Genomic DNA, 9,877 nt, shown 5'->3' with positions numbered 1-9,877 from the left:
CCAGAGTCTTTTTTTTTTGCCTCGGGTATTTTCTGATGCACCCAGGCGCGGATCCACGGGGCGATGCCTTGAAGGGGGAGAGGAACTCTAAAGTGGAGTGAAGCCGCCTGGACGGTAGACAAAGAGTCGCACTTTGCCACTGTAAGTAGGCAACTTTTGCTGCATCACCGCCTACCCCTGAACCCCTCTCTGGATCCACCCTTGGATGCACTTTCCTTCCCACTAATCTACGCCATGCTGGAGGGTTTGATTGATGACCGTGCCATGTACGCGGAAACCCAAGCTGATGACACACTGGAGGACCCTGTCGTAAAACGCACGGAAATTCATAAATTTCGAGTACCAAAACACACGGCTCGTTTCGACTCAACATTTCGGAGGATTGTTTCTAGTGCGGCGGGAAGCTTGTCGCCATGTCTCCACACGGGGTGCGATAGAGTCATCCGATCCATCACAGCCTATCGAGTGTCCGTAACCAGAGTCGTCGTGTTCGAGGCGTTCGAGGCGTTCGAGGCGCGGGCCCAGTAGTGCCTGCGCAGTCAGGCCGCGCCGGCCGCGCGGTTCCAGCCGGTCGCAGTTTGGCCAGCTCACCGACTGCACCAGTGGCGGATCCAGAGGCGGTCTATAGGGGGGGCAAAGCAGCACTTTTTTGCCCACCTTTCAGGCGGCTATCTAGGGACTATGGGCGGGGGGCATCTCCCCCCCCCCCTCCTGTATCCGCGCCTGGACTGCTCTGCTTGACGGGGTCCTCCCATTTCGACCCTGACTCTTTCGGCCAATCCTGCATCGCGCCGAGACCTGCTTGGCTGACCTCTGCTCTCTTTGCAGCGGAGAGGCAGCGACAGTTCAGTCGCGATTGAGCTGGCAATGGCTGCCGATGTAGTACATCACTGGAAGGTGTCCAGTATCACACACAGAAGGTCTTCATCGGCGAGCCCAATTCAAACTCACGCAGAACTTCTTTTTGTTGGGGGCGTGCGGCGCAGCCACGAGTGCAGACAAGCCCCAAGCCCTCAGGGGACGATTAGAACTTTGATACCATGCAGCGGGCGGGGAGAGGCGCGGCAGGTTGGGGCGGGGATCCCCCTCCGAGGCGTGCGTGCAGGAAGCCCCTGGAGTTCCTTTCCGAGCCCGGCTCGGCCAGCGGTGGCCAGCGGGCCAGCGAGGGGTGACGGCGGCTGTGGCCCGCAGACGGCGAGACGGCGGCGCAGTCGCCACGCCGCACGCCGTCCGTCGTCCGCAAAGGCGTCTCAGTGCCCACTGGACAGCACAGCGCGCCCAGCGGCCCGACGCCCAGCGCGGGTGCCTGCTAGCCAGCTAGCCATGCGCACGGTCGGCAGCACGGACCTGCAGCAGCCCTCTGCGGGCATGGCGGACACCGCGGAGTCGCAGAAGGTGGTCATCGTGGGCGGCGGCCTGGTGAGTCGACGGCGTGCTAAGCGTATCCAGTGCGATGCAGCGGCAGTGATTCAGAGACTAATGTCCGCATGTCGCTTTGCCTCGCTCCAGGTCGGTTCCCTGGCTGCCTGCATGTTTTCCCAGCGCGGCTACCGAGTGGACCTGTTCGAGTACCGGAACGGTAAACCACTAAATCAAATGTGCGTTTCGGAAAAGTGTGAAGTGAACCGGGATTTGAACCCACGCACCGCTTCCGTCCAGATCCGCGCCTCAGCGCCGTGTCCCAGGGCCGCTCCATCAACCTGGCCATGTCGCGGCGGGCCCGCGCCGCCCTCGGCCTCGTGGGGCTGGAGGGGGAGCTCCTGCGCCACGGCATCGCCATGAAGGCCCGGATGATCCACGACCTGGAGGGCGGCACCAGGGAGATCCCCTACGATGCGCGCACCAACCAAGTAAGACACACCTCGTGCGTGAGTGATGATTCGGATTCGAAATCGGAAGGGATGGACATGGCGGCAGCGTAGTGGTCACTTTTCACTTCCATGTTTGCTTCCTTCCAGTGCATCTACTCTGTGGGGCGCAAGTTCCTCAACGACGTCCTGCTCTCGGGCAAGTAGATCCAGAACGGCTTGGAACTAACTAGGCACGGCTCTCGGAACGATTCAGTCACGCTGTTCGTTGTGTTTCTATTTTTTATTTTCAGCTGCTGAGAAGCGGTCCAACGTCCGCCTGCTTTTCGGCCACAAGATGACGGGGGGCAGTCTGGACGAGGGCCGCGTTGAATTTGAAAGGTACGTACTGTATATCAGAGTGTCCGGCCTGGTCAGAATGCCATCCTTAGCTTTATCTTTTCCTAATCTGTTTTCTTTCTCCGGCTTCGGCAGAACCGAGGGTGGGACCGGCGGCCCCAAGGCCAAGGTCAAGGCCGTCGAGGCCGTGGGGGACCTGGTGGTGGGCTGCGACGGCGCCTTCTCGTCCCTGCGCCGCCTCTTCATGAAGAAGCCCATGTTCAACTTCAGCCAGACCTACATAGAGCACGGCTACATGGAGCTTCGGATTCCTCCGACCGCCGACGGGGAGGTGAGCAGACACGCAGGCAGCCCGTAATGGTAATGGCTCGGCTGGGCCAGCCCGTCGCGCGTGCGTGTGCGTTGGGTTGCCTGCCTGCCCGGCGTCTCTGCGCGTGCCGCGTGCCTCGCCGCTGTGCAGCGCGGTGCCGCTGTGCAGCGTTAGCGGTGCCGCTGCCACACATGTTCCTGCAGAAACAACGGCGGCAAAGTTCGAAACCCATTTTCCGATCCCGCAGTTCGCCATGCCGCCCAACTTCCTGCACATCTGGCCGCGCGGGGAGTTCATGATGATCGCGCTGCCGAACCAGGACCGCTCGTGGACCGTGACGCTCTTCATGCCGTTCGCGCAGTTCGAGGCCATCACGACGGAGGCCGAACTCCTCGCCTTCTTCGGCCAGCACTTCGCCGACGCGGTGCCGCTGCTGGGTGAGGACGCCCTCGTCGGGGACTTCTTCCGCTCGAAGCCGCAGCCCCTCGTGTCCGTCAAGGTGAGTCATGCCGGCCCTTTCGGCCGCCGCCAGCGATCGAACCCGTTGTCCGCACGTTACACAACAAGGCCCCACGCCGTGCTGTCGGGCTGCCGTGCCCTTTGTGCGTTGTACCAGGTGTTTCAGAAACCCCGTAGAATTTTGAAGGTATGCAACCCGCTCGCCGTCGTGCGGGCGGGCTTGCCTACGCGCTGGCCGGCGGGCGCCGGAGCGATCATGGGTTGCCACTCGTCCACTAGTGCAGCTGGGTGACGTCGCCCTTCCCCTTACCGCTCCGGTTGCACTCGGCTGGCCCGGTCAACTGTCACAGGTGGCGCTAGCGTCGTCTATCGGCCGCCAATCAAACCATCTCGGATGATGTCGCTAAATTCGCAAACATTCGCCTATCGGTGATTCGCCGGCTAGCGACATCAGCCGAGATGGTTTGATTGGCGGCCGATAGACGACGCTAGCGCCACCTGTGACAGTTGACCGGGCCAGCCGAGCGCAACCGGAGCGGTAAGGGGAAGGGCGACGTCACCCAGCTGCACTAGTGGACGAGTGGCAACCCATGATCGCTCCGGCGCCCGCCGGCCAGCGCGTAGGCAAGCCCGCCCGCACGACGGCGAGCGGGTTGCATACCTTCAAAATTCTACGGGGTTTCTGAAACACCTGGTATTCCTGGCGTGGGACGGGGCGTGTGGCGCGCGGCGCGACGCGGAGCCTGCCAATTTTACCTATACTGCCCGCTATAGAGTTCAGCACGCCGCGGCCACGCGACTTGACGACGAATGTCTTGACTTGTTCTAGTGCCGGCCGTACCACGCGGGCCGGGCCCTGCTGCTGGGCGACGCGGCGCACGCCATGGTGCCGTTCTACGGTCAGGGCATGAATGCGGTAAGCACTGTACACTGTGCTTCTGTCTCTCTCGCACCTACGCGGGACGCCGTATGAGTGCGAGAGAGACAGAAAGACGCCAACGACACCAACGGCTGGGAGGGCCGGCCGTTTCCTAGCGACGGTGCCCTTGTAACGTCAACCCTTTTCGCGCCGCCGCGCCGCCACTGCAGGGCTTCGAGGACGTACGGCTGCTGTCCGGGCTCCTGGACGGCCTGGGCGGCTCGCCCGCCGGGCTGGCCGACGTGCTGCGGAGGTTCTCGGAGCACCGCAACGCCGACGCGGAGGCCATCTGCGACCTGGCTATGTACAACTACGTCGAGGTGGGCATCGCTCTTTCAGCTGCTCATTTTCCCGTAGGATTGTTCTTGACCCGACGGTTTTGACCACAGATGCGCGACTTGGTGAACCGGCCGTCCTTCCTGCTGCGGAAGGCGCTGGACAACGCCCTGTACGCCGTGCTGCCCGACGTGTGGGTGCCCCTGTACAACTCCGTCACCTTCTCCGACATGCGCTACTCGGAGTGCGTGCGCAACAGGGTGTGGCAGGACCAGGTGCTGTGTGTAGCGGGTTATGGCCCTTCCCGCTCCCCTCCCCATCCATCTTGACTTGGCATCTGTCTTTTCATCTGCAGGTGATTCGCGGTGTGCTGGTGGCGCTTCTGGCCTGCGCCGCCCTCCTGGGCCTCGTCGCCTTCGTCAAGGCCTGAGGAACTAGCCCGAGGTGCGAGGCACGGGCCACCCGAGGAGAGAAGACCAAGAAGGCCCGCCTGAAGACACCCCGCCCCGCCCCGCTCGAACATCAAATGCTAATGTTGTTTTTAGTTTTGCTCTGGGAGCGAAAGATTATTGCATGCCGTTTACTACTGTTAAACACCATCCCAGAGAAAAACGCTGATGACGTTTGGTTTTGTGGTGAGAAACTCACTCAGGAATAGCAACTAGGTTCATGAATATTGTGTGCATGAACTGCACTTTGTAACTTCTAAACAACGCATTCCAAAATGAAACAAAAAGAAATATATGGAAAATAAATTTTATTAACTAGTTGAGCTACCATAAATAGAACAACAAACAGAACAAGTCAACAATACAGTAAGTAAGAAAAACTGAAATCCATTTTAAACAGTCTAACAACATCTTTTTGACGCCTCCCTCGTGTTAGCGTTTCTCTTCGCAAATTCTCTACCACGACGACATCAAGAGAAAAATTAAGGAACACTTAATTTGTTTTACGTAAACTTAACAATATCACTCTGACGCCGCCAATAATGCTGTAGTAGAAAACAAAATGAACAATGAAGAAAACAGCGATTTGGCGCTTAAAAAAAGTTTCATCACAACCAGTTTTATTGCTGCTTTCAGCGGCAGTGGCGCATTTATTGTTTTTTATAAAAAAAATACGTCATAGGAATGGACAAAATTATTGCTAAATCTTGGCTAAGTCGAAGGGACAGTAGTTGAGCAAATATTTCAGCGCGTCACTGTACGAGTGTGCGAGTCGATGGTCGCAGCCTTGGTCAACGTGATCAGGGCGCGTCAATGATCAACGGCGACGCTGGCCGCGGTGGCGCAGGCGGTCGCACGTTGGTCGCGGCGTCCGCGTCTCATTCAAACACCAGCGGGACGTCCACGCCACCGTTGTACTTGTGCTTGTGCTTGTCGTAGAGCGCCCGGAGCTCCACACAGAACCGCGCGTGCAGCGCCTCGATGTCCTCCTTGGTCGGGTTGATGTTCTTCTCCACCTCGAGAGGCTCGCCCACTGCACAGACCAACGGAGAAGCAAGAGTGAGGCGACTGATCCCGCGGTCAATGCTGTCGCCGCTCTGTCTCTCTCGCACTCGCGGCGCGTCCCGTCCCGGATGGGTGCGAGCGTCAGCGCGACGAAGACGAAACGCTGTGCAAATCAATTGTAAGACAACATGGCGCCGAGCTTACCCACGACGGTGACGGGGGAGCGGTGCGGCAGCAGGCCGAACGAGTACTGGAACATGCCGCGGCCCCGGATGATGACGGGGGCCATGCCGATGTACTTCCGGAGCAGCTCCTGGCAGCGGTAGAACAGCGAGTCCTGCTCGCTGCTCACCTGGTCGTACACGACGTGCTCGCCGAACGAAAACACGGGCACGAGCGGGGACCTGGCGGGAAGTTCAAGAACCGTGGACAACTTGGAAATCGCTGGATATTAGTTGGAAATTCCGCCCCCAACCACGCCACTGGCGGAAAAGATGCTCTCGGATGATGTCGGCCTGGTTCGAGATAAGATTAGCAGCAGCCAGTCCAAGAGCACTTGCGCCCACCTTGGCCGCAAGATAAATTAATCTCTGCAGTACACTTCAAAAGAAATTGCGCCGTCTGTGATGTCATTGTCATTGGCAAGCATGAACTGGCAGTTCGACAGCGCGTCGCGCAAAGTGTCAGGAGAAAAAAAAGATAAAAAAAAATTCCAAGGATGTCTCCAAGGGGACTCGCGACGAGTGGCGAGCCGCGCGCCGCCGCCGTAGACTCCACGATGACCTACCCGTGCTTGAGCGCCAGTCTGCAGAAGCCCTTGCGCTTATTGATGAGGATGCGGTACATGTTGGGCCTGGACATGAGCGCCTCAGCCGCGCCGCCCACCACCAGCCCCACGACGTGGCCGCCGCCCGGGGTGCTCAGGGTGGCGTTGATGGCCTCCGGGGCCGCCGACAGTGCACCTGCAACGTCAATTAAAGTTAGAACGGAGCACCTCTACTCGGGGACATCCTAACTTTCCACAAACAGTGCAGAAGACCTGGCCGAGCGATATGCCCCGCGCGAGAGACTCTGGGCGCTAGCGCGCTAGCCTCGCGGGGGGTATTGACGGTCGTTTCTTTCCACTCTGCCGGCATTGCAGTGAAATCAAGACTGCGCATTCCGACTCCGAGAGCCATTCTCGCGCAGGTCGCGGGTTTCCCGTCGTGGACGCCCTCTCCCTTCATCGTCACACCATGGTGCACTGCTCCGCCACTCACCCAACATGAGCCCCACCTCCCTCGAGAAGGGCGCCTGGAAGTGCTGGTGAAGGCTGAGCAGGTGCGTCTTGTGGTGGGGGAACACCTTGTCCACGTCGAGGGCGTTGGTGCACAGCGCCGAGAACACGCCCGTGGACAGCACGCCGTGGGGGTAGATGCAGAACAGGTAGTTGCGCTTGGGGTCCAGGTCCGCCGTCTTCACCATGCTGTGCGGGAAGTACTCAGCCATGTAGCGCCACCACGCCCAGTTGCGAACCCAGTTCGTCCTGCAAGGGAATGCCAAAGCACGTCAGTCAGTCCTCCAGCGCGGCGCGTGCGTTGGGTTGCCTACCGCCGCGGCGAGCGGCGACCCCCTCTCTCGCCCCACTGAGCCCCACTCAGAAGAATCGTAAAGAATCGTCGCTCCGTCTCTCTCGCACCCCTATGAAACGTCCGACAGAACGTGCGACAGAGACAGAGCGAGGGAGCGACTGTCCGGAATCAGTCGGCTGCTTTCATCAGCTTCAATGCACTCCATGGCACTCCCGGTGCGGGCCGGGCTGGGCCGGGCCGGCTCATTGAGACAACGACTGCTAAACATCGAGTTCCGGCGACGCGTCCTGTAGCGCTGTGGGCCCCCGCCCCACCTCCCCGGAGGCAAAGGGTTCCAATGACGCAGTGCTCACCATCGGTAGCCCGAGTAGCAGGCGTCGTCGTAGTAGATGAAGACCATGTAGGCGATGGCCAGCCACCAGTAGCTGGTGTAGAAGATCATGTAGACGATGGCGCCGTAGCCGAAGACGGGGCCGAACACCAGCAGCACGAACCAGCCCACCACGGACAGCGTCTGGAGCCGCCGCTTGAGGGGCGTGTTCAGCGGCGCCCAGCGCACGCCCAGGAACTCCATCTGCAGATGAGAACACAGAGCGTGATAATAAGTCGGGCCGCAAATCGCGTTAGGCCGGACGAGAAAACGTCGAAACGCGAAGGCGGAGCGCGAAACGCGGAGCACGTGTCGCGACACTGTGCAGGAACAGCGATACGGTAATCAGAACACCAATTCTAATGCGACCTTGGCGGTGGGCTCGACGGCAAAGTTCGCTACTGAACAGTAGTAGCCTCTTTTTTGCTGAACTTTCCCGAACGCGTGCCGCGTGCTCGGTGCCCCTGGCGGAGAGGGGCCGGCCCTAGCCCGCGCCGCAGCGTCGCCAGGTTATTATTAAAGCCCTGTGAGGGCCTTGGCCCTTGGGCCCTGCAGTGCACGAGCACTGCACACACACACACGCACACACACATGTGGTGCGGCGCGACGGCGGACGACCCCACACTACAAAGAAGGTTTCTGGTTCAAAATTGGAAATTACATGCCATTTTCAGCCCCGCTTCCCTCCTTGGATTCGCAATCAGGCACCCCTCCCTCTTATCGAGCCGAAGGGCAGGCGGGCACGGCAGGGCGGCAGGGCAGGCGGGCAGCCACCGGTAGCAACCCTTCTCTTCTTCCCTTCTTCCCCCTCCCTCAAAAAGAGCAGCTTCGATCACGCCCCTCCCCTCCGGACTACGGACCCCCCCGGCGCGGAGAGCGGGCGGGACGGCGGTGGTACATTCGGGGCGACGGGGGCGTTGCTCCCCGTCAGCTTCCCAGTGGCCGTCACCGCGAAGCCAGGCGAAGCGCGAAGCCATGGCGAAGCCCACCCCCACCCCTTCCCCCCTACCACCCTCCTTTCCCTTTCCCCGGCCGACCGGCGATAAGACTGCACTCGGTGTACCTGCACGAGGCACGATGCATCCACTCAAGCGCTTTGGAAGGCAAATTGGTGCGGCCCCATTGCGTAACAACTGGCCAACCGGCACTAAACTCGAAACACGCCCAACCACCTCATTCACCTGCATTTCCCACAGAATGTAGAATGTAGGTGTAAAATCGCCTCCGAATGACGCGCCCGCGCCTCAATTCAAACAGCCCACCAGGTGAGCCGCGCCACCGCCTTCTCACCTGGCCGCGCCGCTGCCGCTCCAGCCGGCCAGCCAGCCAGCCGGCCAGCCGGCCAGCAGCCAGCCGGGCAGGCAGACAGGCAGGCAGCCAGCAGCCAACCAAAACAAGCCAGCAGCCAGCCGGCCGCAGTTAACACGGCACGGCGGCCACGTAACGCGGTAACACCGCGCCAGACGATAATTGTCCCAAAACAAATAAAACGCTTGCAGCGTTGCACGTACCTCTGCTGACAAGGTCCTCGCGTGCGTCCGACAGGCGTCCTCGCGGCCTCCAGCGAGGCGCGGAGTGTCAGTGGCACGGAGTCACGCCACCGGCGCGCAGCTCGCGCAGCGCAGCGTAGATGAGGTCGCCGAGCCCGACCCGGTCAACATAACCTCACTTGGGGCACGCTGGACGCGCTGACGCTCTTGCGAACGCTCGGCGCGTACTTCCTCGACGGACGCGCGTGCCGCGGAAATCGGCGTCGCCCGCTACTACTGCGCCCGGAACGTGTTCGAAGAGCGCGGCAACGCCCGCGCGGTACGCGAGGCGGTTTGATTTCGATCGCCGTGAATGTGACTGGGCCGAGCGCGGAGCCGCGGACTGGAGCGCGGTGCGGCAGCAGCAGCAGCGGCAGCGCGGCCCGACCAAAACTGGAAAACGCTAGCCGGTGCGACGCGGCACGCGGCGCGCTTCGTCTCGTGCGTGTGCGTGGCAAGGTGCGCGGCCGACGCACGTCTCGACACAGCGCGCCGCGGACACGGACTGGTACTGGTTTTAGGCCCCTCCGCGCCGCTACTCTCCGCTGCCGCGCCGCCGTGCCGCCGCGTCGAGCCTCGCCCCCTTCCCGCTCAACCCGTCGTGGTCGTCCTCGTCCTTTCCCTGTCCCGTCCCCGCGGCCGGCAGCACGGCGCAGCACGGCGCAGCACGGCCGCGAGCCGAAGCCGCCAAGCCGCACCGGGTCAGCCGAAGTCCCGGCCCGCGGCCGCGCGCCGCGAGAAGCCGGTTGCCCGAACCGCGGCCGCGGACCGCGGTGACGACGATTCGCGCCTCGCGCCTCGGCCACCCGGCCGCGGTCTCCCCCCTCCTCCTCCCCTCCTCA

General features: G+C 61.4%; 2 protein-coding genes across 3 annotated transcripts; one reads left to right on the top strand and one right to left on the bottom strand.

Annotated features, from left to right (window-relative positions):
* Nucleotides 1-1,264: 1,264 nt before the first annotated feature.
* On the top strand, nt 1,265-4,878 carry LOC117653250 (kynurenine 3-monooxygenase). Its single transcript, XM_034398812.1, has 11 exons — nt 1,265-1,419; nt 1,510-1,579; nt 1,660-1,850; nt 1,959-2,007; nt 2,102-2,189; nt 2,283-2,478; nt 2,705-2,956; nt 3,746-3,832; nt 4,006-4,155; nt 4,225-4,386; nt 4,467-4,878. The coding sequence occupies exons 1-11, from the start codon at nt 1,324-1,326 to the stop codon at nt 4,539-4,541; spliced, it is 1,416 nt and encodes a 471-aa protein (XP_034254703.1). The 5' UTR covers nt 1,265-1,323; the 3' UTR covers nt 4,542-4,878.
* On the bottom strand, nt 4,852-9,515 carry LOC117653260 (2-acylglycerol O-acyltransferase 2-like). 2 transcript variants are annotated; one of them, XM_034398824.1, is made up of 6 exons: nt 9,018-9,515; nt 7,490-7,710; nt 6,825-7,090; nt 6,353-6,527; nt 5,770-5,969; nt 5,439-5,593 (listed from the first exon to the last, which is right to left on the bottom strand). In XM_034398824.1, exons 2-6 carry the CDS (start codon nt 7,708-7,710, stop codon nt 5,439-5,441), a joined length of 1,017 nt encoding a protein of 338 aa, XP_034254715.1. In that variant the 5' UTR covers nt 9,018-9,515. The 2 variants fall into 2 exon arrangements, with proteins under 2 accessions (XP_034254724.1, XP_034254715.1); XM_034398833.1 differs by lacking the exon at nt 9,018-9,515 and having other exon boundaries at nt 4,852-5,593.
* Between the last annotated feature and the right edge of the window lie 362 nt (nt 9,516-9,877).

Source organism: Thrips palmi, unplaced genomic scaffold (assembly GCF_012932325.1).
Source record: "Thrips palmi isolate BJ-2018 unplaced genomic scaffold, TpBJ-2018v1 HiC_scaffold_10, whole genome shotgun sequence".
NCBI lineage: Eukaryota > Metazoa > Arthropoda > Insecta > Thysanoptera > Thripidae > Thrips > Thrips palmi.
The sequence above is the reverse complement of the archived record's forward strand: the minus strand, read 5'-3'. Positions and strand labels throughout refer to the sequence as shown.